The sequence below is a fragment of the Aulostomus chinensis genome, chromosome 5, assembly GCF_037954235.1.
Source record: "Aulostomus chinensis isolate RoL2024-O1b breed Wild chromosome 5, RoL_Achi_v1.0, whole genome shotgun sequence".
NCBI classification, from domain to species: domain Eukaryota; kingdom Metazoa; phylum Chordata; class Actinopteri; order Syngnathiformes; family Aulostomidae; genus Aulostomus; species Aulostomus chinensis.
Window position 1 is genome coordinate 26918454 of NC_141324.1, and position 12640 is coordinate 26931093.

General features: G+C 43.1%; 1 protein-coding gene across 3 annotated transcripts in view; it reads right to left on the minus strand.

Annotated features, from left to right (window-relative positions):
* The window catches only part of piezo2b (piezo-type mechanosensitive ion channel component 2b), a 74448-nt gene that overhangs the window by 40147 nt on the left and 21661 nt on the right, over nucleotides 1–12640 (minus strand). For all 3 annotated transcript variants that reach the window (XM_086204291.1, XM_086204292.1, XM_086204290.1), the window contains exons 5-8: nucleotides 10233–10395; nucleotides 8225–8489; nucleotides 6404–6617; nucleotides 1363–1537 (exon numbers count right to left, since the gene is read on the minus strand). In XM_086204291.1, coding sequence (XP_086060417.1) covers nucleotides 1363–1537; nucleotides 6404–6617; nucleotides 8225–8489; nucleotides 10233–10395 — 817 coding nt within the window. The remainder of the gene's footprint in view (nucleotides 1–1362; nucleotides 1538–6403; nucleotides 6618–8224; nucleotides 8490–10232; nucleotides 10396–12640) is intronic.

The following is a 12640-nucleotide window of genomic DNA, read 5'->3' on the forward strand; positions in this document are numbered from 1 at the left end:
GTTGTAGGTGGAAGTGCAGGGCAAGTCCAGGGGTCAGCTCCTGTTTTGGTTGATTTCCTGTATGTTAAATGTGGTAACTGGGGAGTAACAGGGTCCAGTTTAAGAGCCAGTAAACTATGTGGTATCCATCGCCTCATGCGCTTGCACAATTACATCCCCAAACTTTTACAAAGTGCACATTCCTCTACAAGTCGTTCACTCTCAAGGCTCTTAAACAGAAAACCTTCAACACACGTTTATTCCTTCCATTTTGCGGGGAAGAAAATACCACAAGTTCTACTTTTTGTGTGTGTAATTTTTAAGCATTATTAACATCACCGGTAAGTTTTCTTCAATTAACATCCAATTTTTTTTTCCAGCAAAAACGAGAGTTTGGCTTGGACAACATGGCTAATAACACATTCCCTCCAAAGGAGGCAAAGAAACACCAGCAGCCTCAACAAAATGATTCATCTGTTAACCAGACAGACTGGATGGTAACAACGTTTACTTTCTATCTAAATAAGGCGACGAGTGTGTTTGCATCTGCAGTTGGCGCCTCGGCAACACTGATGCGGACCTCTCGTCTCAGCCTCACGACAGAGCAGAGACTGACTCATTCATTTCTGCCACAATTGTAAATTAATGTCATTAAATAAATATAAAAAAAAACCAAAACAAAACATGACATTACGGTTGAACCCTTCGGTTAATTGAAACACTGCTTCTAGATTTCTGTTTTGGTGAACATGAGGTCATACTCATAATCTGGCCTCACTATCGAACAAGCCTTTCAAGTGCTGATTCACGTAAGATTCATATTTTATTATTAGCATCTTCTAAAGAGTAAGAGCAGGTGAAAACACACACACACAAACACACACACACACACACACACACACACACACACACACACACACTCCTTTGTGGAGAGATCAATAATGCATAGAGCCCCACAGGTTTACAGGGAAGTATTGACCCCTCTATAAAAACACTGATCTATAACTCCATTACAGGACAGAGGAGCTGAGCTTGAAGCTCTAAGGTGAAAGGAGACGTGTTGCTTCCCACAATCCACGATGCTTGCAAAAAAAAGAGTTTCTCTTTAGTCTCCAACAACGATTAGATAACACTCAGGTCAATTATTACAATAAATAAAAGCAATGATTCATTTTTTTAGATCTCAGCCATGTTTTCATTTTAATGGCCGAATGTCTCTTCTCTGCTACGGGGATCGGTCTCCAGAAACAACCTGTATCAATTTAATGTCTTGGCTCTTAGAACAAGACAGAGACATCATAAATATAATGAAACTGTATGTAGTAGGGGAAATAACTTGGACTGAAAATGCACTTTCACCGCATTTCTGTGTGGCGTCCTCACCGTCAGCTGGTCCAGAGGTTCCTGCAGCCACAGGCGGATGAGCGTAGCCAGGGTGTAGTAGAGGAGCAGCAGCATGAAGGGATTGACGAAATGGTGCCATTTTCGCTCCGAGTGCACAATCAGCTTCCATGTGTTGGAGCAGTTGCTCTGAATTATAGGGGACATGCCAAAGATCCTGCAGAGACACAAAATATCATGCTCGGGTGAAGTTTTGTCGTATCCAAAATGTGAATTCTTGACAGCAACACGCGTTTTGTGCTGGTGATTTACAAAACAGACAATTTTACGTATTGTTTTGCTGCAGTGGGAAGTTCAGAACAGGGTAATAACTGCTTCACAAATATGCCTTTCATGCAAGAGGGACAGAAATATCGAAAACACATTTAAGATTTGTCAGTTTGCTGCATTCCTTTTCAGTTCCTCAAATCAAAAAACAATACTATTTGCACTTGTAGCACGAAATGACAACCGTCGTTTTCTCTAATATATAAGCTGTCAATTTTGCTACTTTTGATCTATAAAGCAAATAAAAGTCAATCTATTTGCACGCTCTAACTTTGGAATCTGAAGAGGAAGTGAGGCTAAAAATCTGGACCTCCGAAGGATGTGATTGTATTCTTCTCTTCTGGACAGAACAAAGGTAACCCGCGGAACAGGAATGCTGCTTACGTACAGCAGTGACAACCTGCAGATTTAGAAGCCTTCTGTGACTTCTTCCTCTGTGTCATATGAAGGATAACCCCACCTGACCCCGGCCCATTTCCTGAAAGGTTTCTCTTTGCAGCTGGGGAAGGCCCACTGGTCACATGACTGGGGACTTCAATTGTATGTCAGGGAGGCAGGAAGTGGAGTGGAAACCAGGCGTCTCAACAGCCTCACTCAGCACCGGCCCAGCGGCAAGGCCGAGCCATTGTCAACAAGCACTATTACAGTAGGCAGTGAGGGGGGCTATTGTCTGGTAGGAGCTGCACATATTTACGATGGTAAGAGTTTCCTAACCTGGAGCGGAGCAGAACCTGCTACTTTTATCATCACACTGGGTTTCACTCTGAAATGCCTCAGCGCGGTGGAAGGTCGGCATGAACGCACGAGGAGGCGACAGATGATGAAATAGTTGGCTTGTTCGTGTAATGAATCATCAAAGAAAGAGGCCGCCGTCGTTGTCATCGTCGTCAAAGAAAGAGGCGAACTTTCCAAATGTTAGCCTGCACGAACAAGTTCATATCAGAAGTGACTGTCCCAAAGAAAAACAAAAAGGTGCATCTATTCTCCGATGTTTACAGCTGGAAAATAAATCGAGCAAATTTCTGACTTTACTCATGAATTTTCAGTAAAGCGAACGTGAGATCATTTGTGAATTATTGATATTCATCCATACATTTCTCTAGGAATTTGAGCTTGTAGATGTGTTTTTTTGTGTTTCTGTTGGAGGTTACAATCAAATGCCATTAAAATATCTTTTAAAAAAAAAGTGTTACTTATGTGACCTCTTAAACCGAAGCAGTACCTCACTGTGGTTGTTCTTACAGCAACCTGTCATATGCAGACTAGAAAGTACTCAGAGAGCACAGACCTCCACCAGGGAGGCTACGCATACACATTTGGATATAGAATCTCCAAAATCTTCCCTAGTATCCAAAAAAAAAAAGGAGGGGCCTTGCAGAACTCCATCGCAATGATTTACAGAGCTCATGAACTCTCCTGTATGGTTTGCCTTTATGCAAATTTCCTGCCTGCATCCACAAAGCCAATGTGACCCAAAATATTACAATAAAGTGTGTTGATGTGACACATTTAAATAACCTCCAACAGAAACACAAAAAAAAGACATCGACACGCTCAAATTCCTTGAGAAATATATGTATAAATATCAATAATTCACAAACGATCTCCCGTTACATCCCGTGTTACTGATCCATTCCAAACATTAAGAGTTACGGCATGTCAGAGCTGATCAAGTCTGAGCTCCGTTCAGAGAACAAGCATTTTTTAAAAAAAAGGTGCGTGCTGGCTTGTGGACAGGCGTAGAAAAACGATGAATTCACACACACAAATCAGCATCACGGTGCGGTTCCTTCTGCACTGTTTTTGATACGTTTATCACAAGGGGGAGTGTCTCACATCTCCACTGCTGCTAACAGTCAATCCCCTTACATTCGTCATTTTAACTGCCTCCAGATGACGTTGTGCACCCCAGCGTGACTAAGTTTAGTTTACCGGGGAGACTTTCGCCAGCGCGGGGCAGCTATAAGATTATAGTGGTCCTGGTTGATGATGGAATGAAGTGTCATCTACCTCAAAGGTGCATTCTAGCTTACGCCATTCTAGTGTGAAAGACCGACTTAAAATGTCTTCGCCGGGTGACATTTTTATTTTGCCACAAGATCCACATCATATATTATTTTTCAAAGTCTTAAGGGAGCCATTTTTACAAGTTATGGCCTCCGTGTGTGTGAGCAGAGGCACTAACTTTCCTGATTTTTCTGAGATGTGTTTTTAAAGGCCTAAGACGGTGAACAACATGGGGACTTTCACTCATTTTAGGAGCACGAATCCAAGACAATAAAAGGGAGGTATCAAAAATATCCTTTATAATCCGCCCAGATTCCTCCAGGTTGGGTGGTATCGGGTCTGAGGAGATGTCACTGTAGGTGTAAAGTAGGGATCCATTCTAATGAGTTGTTTTCCCTACTGGAAACCCATCAATACACCACTGTAATCACAGCTTTATCAGCCGCCTATGCTGGGAGAGGACACAAGGTTGGTTCAAGGCAGCTTCATCTATTCATAGCAGTAAATAGCCTCCATCTTGACTCTCAGTCGCACAGCTTTTAAATGAGAAACTAGGAGATCAATATGACCAAGCAGCACCAAGGGCGCTGAGACAACAGCTGCTCTGCTGCCGGTCACCTGGTTTCTACACGGTTGGCAACGCAAGCTGCTGAACGGCAACGCGGCCTTTTGTTTTTATTCCAGCTGCATCTCACTTTTTATCAAGCAGGCGACTGTTTTTTTTGTTTGTTTTTCATCGAATGCAGATTTTGAGAATTGCTCACACTGTCCTACCTTCGTGAGTGGTGACATTCAAATTAGCAGAATATGTCAGGAGAGTCAATGCATTCATTTTTTCCAGACCTCATGAGCAGATTCAAAGTTTATCTAATATAAAAAAAAATTCTGATATTGGCTTTTACACCCAATATCATCCCCAAAGGAATTTTATTGTAGAATACAGGCAGACCTGATGAAGAGCAGTATGAGATTTAATGAGAATGTTGCAGCCTCCTGTCCCTCCTCGTGGCAGAAAATCCCCGTTTCTCCAAACCTGTAGGCTGGTATTCCTGATCCGTAAAGAAACACTTAACAGGCCTCGTGCATAAAATGAGCACTGACTTTATCTTAAATTGTGCATGAGGAGCATTTGTAGCTTTCAGCTTTGGCATTTCCCATTTGTTCTTAGGGAGGCTCACAATTTGGGTGCTGTCAACTTCTCCTACCAGTGCACAAAAGCATGCTGAGTTTTGTGCTGCGAGAAAAAAAAAAAAAAATTCAACAATTTTTTACACCCACTTATTTAGTAAATCCTTAAATCTTTATACTCATTCAAATATTCAAGGTACTGCTGCTCAACAAACCCCCTTAAAAAGGGATTTTATTCCTGTTGCTGAACTTGCGGTGCACATCAGGGTACCACCTCCACCCCCATGCTCCTCCTCCTCAATGCAAAAGAGTTCATTTCATTTAAAGCTCAAATAATAAACGAATCACATCTGGAGCGTCACAACCTGTGGGGGGAGGAGCTGTGACTGCACGGTGGGTGTGTTTCTAGATCACGGTACTGCTGGAGATGTGCAGTTTCTTTATTGTGACACAACTTTCAGCATAACCCCCCCCATGGATTATCCCGGTCTGTAACCAGAGACCGACGCACGCACGCGCAGGTGGGGGCGCATCAGGAGAGCTGTACCGACAAGCGGGCGGCCGCCGAGACACAACAGGTGGAAACGATGACACGATTGTGCTCGACACGTTCATGCAGGTGCATAGCGCCGCAGGCCGGGACTCAAGTTAGAAAAAAGTAACAACCGAGGAAAGTTTTCTTTTATTCTTTCTTTTCTTTCTCAGCTTATTTGATTGTAGTCTACCGTTAAAGGTCCAACAGTTTGTTGGTTTGTGGTTTACAAACTTCTATGGCTGAATTGTTAATTATGCTGCTAATTGCACGTTTCCTGCTCATGTTCATCCAGTTAAAGATCAAACGTGGTTCGTCAACATTTGTGAGTGAGAACAGATTTGGCTCAGTTTCAAAAATCCCACGCAGGATTTTTTTTTTTTCTCCCTCGTTTATTTCCTCTCATCACATCCATGCAGGACCGGCGACTCAGTGACCCGACCTCACCAATGTGACTAACGTATGTTGGCAAGAAGTGCAACAATGTGGTTTTACTCCGACCACAACCCTTCACCGCCGCAGCCACAGACAGCTTGTTGTCTCCTGTCTCTGCATAATAAAGCAACAGCGGTTGTAGAAAGCAGCTTAAAAGCTCCGCTGCTGAGTTTGATGTGCTGTGAGTAGGAGGTGGATACGTCTACCCTCCGGATGGCTTTGCCTTTCCCTTTGCCTTCTTGTTTGCAACAATAGTAAATATTTATTATCTATTAAACAAACTTGCCTCGGGCGCAGTAAATATTGGAGAGTCAAAAAAAACGCCGCGGCTGCTGAGCGCAGTCATCACGTCATGGGTGTTCGTGTTATCACGGGGTTTGAGAGTATTCGCTTTAGAATTATGTGTTTATAAAATCCTACAAGTGACATGATTTAATGATGGTGAGTTTGACTTTTGCTCGCTTGGGTGAGCAACAGTTTATGTTTGGCTCTGAAGGATTAAATCCTGTTGGGTAGAAAGTATGTGGTAAAAAAAAACCCATAAAATCCACAGGATTTCAATGATGAGATTCTCTGTTTATAATGCCAAGAATTTGAATATTCACTAAAACAACACTAAACTTGGTAGACATCCAATCCCCTCGCGTGTCTGACCTGATGTAGCTGTCGTCGGGCGGGATGGACTCCTGGAAGAACTGGAACTGGTAGAGGTAGAGGACGATGAGGTGCCCAGCGCTGAAGATGGCCATCAGGACACACATGCAGCTGAAGATGAGGGTGTCAAAGTTGCGGCGCAGGGACCACCAGGTGCACAAGAACAGGAAGATGAAGAAGTAGACGGCCGAGGTCAACGAGGGAAGCATCATGCCTGTGGACGCCAAAACAGTGGCGAGAAGTTCGGTGGACGTAAACAATAAATGAACCAGAACCGATGGGTCAATTTTAGCTGGTATCAAAGGGTTTGTTGAATATTGATCATATGATTGGATGAAGAATATTTGAATGAAACCGGATGATGCATTTGAGGGTTCGTAAATGGAGGCTTCGTCTCGTTCTGCTGTCGTTACTCTCCGGTCTCCGTTAGCTCCCATCAACAAGTGCGTTGCTACCGTTTTCTGACTCCTTGATTCACCGAGAATTGATGCAGGTGGAAGAAAACTCCTTATGAAATCCACTTATCTAACAGGGAGTGCTTGACATGCAAATGACAGCTTAAAATTCATCATATAATTCACAACTAAAGCATCATCACACTTTCACAAATCTTTTCGTGTGAAGTCTGATTTACAATTTGCTTTTCAGCATTGATTTAGACAGAAAAATTGTCTTTTACCAATTTTATATATAATATATATTATATATATATTATATATATATTATATTATATATTATATATATATATATATATATATATATAAACACAATACAATGTTGTCTTGTCCAGTCCTCATATAATCTCTTTTTCTCCTCCCTCATATTTTCTTTGTCCCTCCATCAGAGGCTCGTCTTTGTAATACGGAAAGACAGACAGACAGAAGCAACGTTGTGGTGTTAGAGGCGGAGACGGTCTCATGGCTGACACATCAAGAGCGCTGCGGTAGTGAAACATCAACAGTTGGAGTTGCGGAGACTCTCTATCAGCAACCATGTTTGGGTGTTTCTGTTTGCCACAGTAAAAACATCTCACACACCCAAATTATTCAGTAAATATTCAGGTATTCAGAATTTGTCGACACTTAGCCCTACGTTAGCTTTGTGTTGTGTTTTTTGGGGTCATTATTTCAGTTAAAGTTTGTCTTTTTTTTGTTTTATTACAAATGGACCGATTTGAGTTTTCAGGGATATCACAGATTATCAGTGAGTCGAGGAAGCCGGTAACGGAAATCAGAAGACAATATTCAGTTGCAAGACTCCCTGTGAATTAACGTGTCAAAGGGAAAGTCTCTAATGAATATCATATGAACAACAATTCGTTTAAAAAAAGTGTAAACTTAAAACATACCCAATAAATAAATAAGTTATTAAAATAACTCCTAAAATGGAATTCTTTTGGATGAACATGAAGTGTCTCTAACACGTTTTCACTGAACTGAATGGGGGAAAAAACCAACCTAAAAACATTTAAGTCTTTACTCAGAACAATGTTTTAGTGTTTTGTTTTGTTTTTCTTCTTCAGGGACATTAATTGGCAGCCGTATAAAAACAAAAAAACGCAGCTACTGATAATATGAAAAACAAACACATATCCAAAACAAAACCTATCCAAGCAGATCGACTTTTAAAAACTTAAAAAAGTCGATCCCTCTTTGTACGTGAAGTCAAAGACAAACATCCCCAAAAAATAGCAGTAGAATACAGACACACGCTGAGCTGAAATGAGTAAAAAACAGCAAGGAATATTGTCCCTTCTGAGTTTTGTTGTCATTTCCAGGTGCCATCATTGGCTAAACTGATGTCACATGACTCTCCACTCACCTGTTACCCCCAACAAGATGGTCACCACCACCTTCCCCGCCGTGGTGATCAAGTTACCGATAATTTCCTTCAACTTGGACGCAACCTGAGCCACGTGCCGCAGGATCTTCATCTTTGTGCTCTCTTTCTCCTCCTCCTCTTCCTCCTCTTCTTCTTCCTCCCCCTCCAGCTCGTCGTCCTCCTCCTCTTCTTCGGCCTCGTACCCGGCCTCAAAGTCCTCCTCCAGCAGGATGTTGTCGTCCAGGCTCAGCTTCTCCTCCTCTTCCTTTTACGGTTGCGTGTAAATGACAGAGACATTTCTGTGTTGAGTGATGAACGCTGGAGGTCAGAGCTCTCCATGGTGCTGAAAACAGTTCCCTACAGGTAACGGCAGCGTAACCACGCCGCTGCACCCGCCGCCCTCACACCCAGCATCTGAGCGGTTTGTGTAGCTGCTGCAGGGAACTGATCAGCCACTGGTAGCTGAGGTTTTTCTCAGGAACCAACACACTGGGTCTGCATCAAGTCCAGCTTTCACCTCATTCAGGGTGATTTATACACGTAACACCGAAGACAATAAACAAAGAAAGCAGCAGGACGTGCGAACCCTGCAATGAATCAAACGATAATTTCAGCTCCGAGGGCCCACTGACAGAAATAAAAGCCTGAACACAGTGCAGGCTTTAGATTAATTTCTGGTGTTTCTCGGTAATGGAGTGATGCCATCTGCCAGCACAGCTGAAGTGAAAGTGAGTGTGGATTTAATTAACATGGAGTCATAAAGAGAAATGAGGACGGTGCCAGTGGATGGGGGCTTTAGTCCAAGTCGTCAACCATCACAGGGAACTTTGTAGTCAAACCCCTCCTGACGTCCACACCACTGGACAGAGGCTGCACTTAAACATTACCTATTACCACGGCATATTGCTCGTCTGAAAAATACTGGCATCTTTTCTTCATGGGGAAGATGTTTAGATGAGTGTTTGTGACTGACTGAATAAGAGAGAGAGAGGGGAAAAAAAACACGACAAAGACTGGCAGAAAGAGAACAAAAACACTCTTAACCCTTCCAGTTAAGATCCTTGATCACGACTATTCATCAGTGTGTTCAAAATATCTATTTCTTGTATCTTCATATCAAATCCCGACAGTTTCTTCCTTCCTATACAGAGATTTGACGCCGGCTTACATAAGCATGCGCAGACTAATTTGAACCGATAATATCATGACACCGACTCCTCCATCCATCTTACATTTTTAGCGGCGCGCATAAACATGCATGACCAGAAGCAAGCGGGCCTTTTCCTCACAAACATATTTGTTAAGGGTGGTGGGGTCGGGTTCAGCAGCTACATGGAGACAAACTTCTCTCTCTCTCTCTCTCTCACTCACTCACGGGTCCAAACATTGTCGGGACTTCACGCCCACTTCTCCTCCTCGTGTTATTGTCTGGCTTTTCATCCTGCTTCACGAGACACTTTCAGAGCGCTGTTTCAGCCGGACCTCCAGACCATAGAGTGGCGCCTCCGTCTTCGTATGTTAACCCTAACAACTGTTGACAAGTGCTCCCGTCACCGCTGCAGGTGTTTTGGCCGCAAGACGTGAGATAAACGGTTCAGAGCATCAAAAAACCCTGGCAACATGGCGCGATTCACTATCAGATAAATTTAGAAACATTTTAGAGCTGCACAAACAAATCATTTAATTGTATAAGTTAGCAATAGGCTACAGGAAGTAGCTAAACGGAGCATGTGGAGTATTGATCCTCCCGTAGTGTAGGAGTGTCACTGCATACGCAAACTCTTGTGAGCCGCAGAGATTTACCTGGCGGCGATGAGCTTGATTACCACTGTGGGGATTTGTTCAGCGAGGGCTGCAATGTCCGGGATTTATGTGGAATTATGATGAACTATGATTTCAAGTGTCACCCATAGTTGATTGAGAACCTGAAAATGTCTTTCAGCCCTTCCTTAAACCCTGCAAACAGACAGACAGACAGGCAGTGTGTGTCACTCCAAATGAAACCCACCTGGTCCTCTGCTTCAAAGTCGGTGTTGTACTGGGCCATGTCCTCAGGCGGCCTCTTCTGGACCAGGCTTCGACACAAAAGCCAGATGGCCAGGCCAGCCACAAACATGCCAATGTCGGGGATGAACACTCGAATGCCGTTGCCAGCATCTGCACCGATGACACTGGGAACGACCCGAACACAGAGGACACACAGTGACAGAGAGCACGGAAACCCCAGTACCTCGCCAGACTGGGATTTGGAGCCGTCTTTCAGGCAGAAAACGGGATTAAGATGACATTAAGTACAACAAACCTAAGAGTCCAAAGGGAATCATTTCTCATGACACTCAGAAAAATGTCACCTCCAAAAATTGCCTGTACACACATGTACCCTTGAGAAAGGTGAGTTCTGTCCCTGCTATCAGTGCCCATGAAGGCGGTTCTGTACTCTGAGTCATGAGAACAGATACTGCAGCAATTACATCTTTCCACACATTCTACCTGTTCACATGCATGGGAATCTGGAGTTTTCCAGCGCTCAGCTGTTATTTTAGCATGTGTTGTGTTGAGTGCTGTAGTTTTTATATGGAGAACCACCCACTTTTAATGAAATCAGGACGCTATTGCTGTTAACAAGTGAGTCAAACTCCACTCAGGCGAAAAGTCTCAACTGAAGTGAGGGGGAAAAAACATGTTTACTCCCTTAAGAGTGTCCTGATATACAGTCTGAACAAGTAGACCTGTTTACTCTCATAACCCGAGTGACGACAGAAACAGAATTTAATGTGAATTTTCTTTGCAGCCAGGCCTGGGCGAGCATGTTAGAATCATTTATATTTAATATTTGCAGTCTAGACATTGTGTGTTTATCATGAATCAACAACAATAGGAGTCTTTCTATCTCTCCGGGTACACACAGCTTTTGTACCACTTGTTATTCGATATGTCTGCTTACCTCTGAGTAAATACCAAAAGGTTTGTTCAAGCAGGAAGCTCCGGTGTGGCGGCAGACTGTTGCTATGACAGCTACAGTAACATCAGGCGTCAAATGCTTCATTGTGATGTGCTTGTCTTTTATGAGGTGTCATGATTGTACGTTAAATTAAGGCAAATAAAAACTGTCCTTGAAATTGCTAACAGATTTCAAAAAAGCTTTAAAACTCACTCATTTTATCGTCCCAACCAATTTCTATTTTAGTTTTTACAGCAATCGCACTGCATCCTGTGTTTCAGCCACCGCAGTGTTCTTTACATTTCACGCTGGGCTCCAAGTGAAATTACACTGTTTACTGTAAACAAAACCCACTCATGAGTCACAGGCTCAGGCTGCACGAGAAGAAAAAAACAAAGCCGGCCAAATGTGAATGATAAAAGAACTGGTCTTCTCTATCAGAAACTGCTCCACACTTGTAAACGTTAACACGTTAAAGTGATAATCAGCATGATGGAGAACCTTCATCCGCTGCTGCTGGTCAGGTTATTCTGACCGTCTTGTTGTTTCCCCACGTGCTTCATTGTCAGGAAGCGTCACGCAACCTCACGCGATGAAAGAGATGGAAACCGTCAAGAGTCAGGCGAGGTTGAGCCGGGGAGTTCCTCTCCACCTTTCTGTTAATCATAATATTTTCTTAAAATCTTACCATGAGTGAGCAGCGGCTATTTGAACACGAGGGAGGGGTTTTGACGGACAGCAATACAAAATCTGAACGCAAAATTAGGAAATCACACGCTCAAAATTCGTTTTGGAATAGAGACCTTAGAATCCTCCATATGCAGAGACCTGCTGTCTCAGGCTGCGGGGGCAATCACTCACAGCTTCTTCGAAAAAAGCTACAAATTCAGACTCCTCAAGTTATGACCTCTATAAACTATACTTAAGGATTTGAAAAGGTCGGTTTTGTAGAAGCTGGAATATGTCAGTGACGCCCAACAGTGAGCTCTGGGAGGAAAACATCCGCTTGTGGAGAAAATATAACAGTAAATATAGTTGATCCTCAACACACAAAAGGTAAAAGCAGGGGGCTAAAACTGTTTACCACCCTACTTCCGCCACTTACAGTAGGCTATCCACCAAGGAATGTTGAGTACTGGAAAAACGACGTGGCCTTAAAAGCACATCTAATACGATGATGGCGTGTGAGGAGACAGACACCGACAAAAGCTTTGAAAAATAAGGCTGTGGACGGATTGTCAGGTGTAACTGGGTTTAATGTTCATCAAGAAGCCACACAGGGATCAGTCAGGAGCCGTCGGACGGCGGGTCTGCGCAGCTAAATGCAAAAAAAAGTGGCGGTTAATGTCATTGTGTGGTTGGGTTATATTTAGGACACTGTAGAGACAATGTGACCTTCCAGTTGTAAATACAGTAGAGGGTGAGAATCAGACGGGTGGCCTCCTGACCTCACATCTTTATTTTATCAAACACAA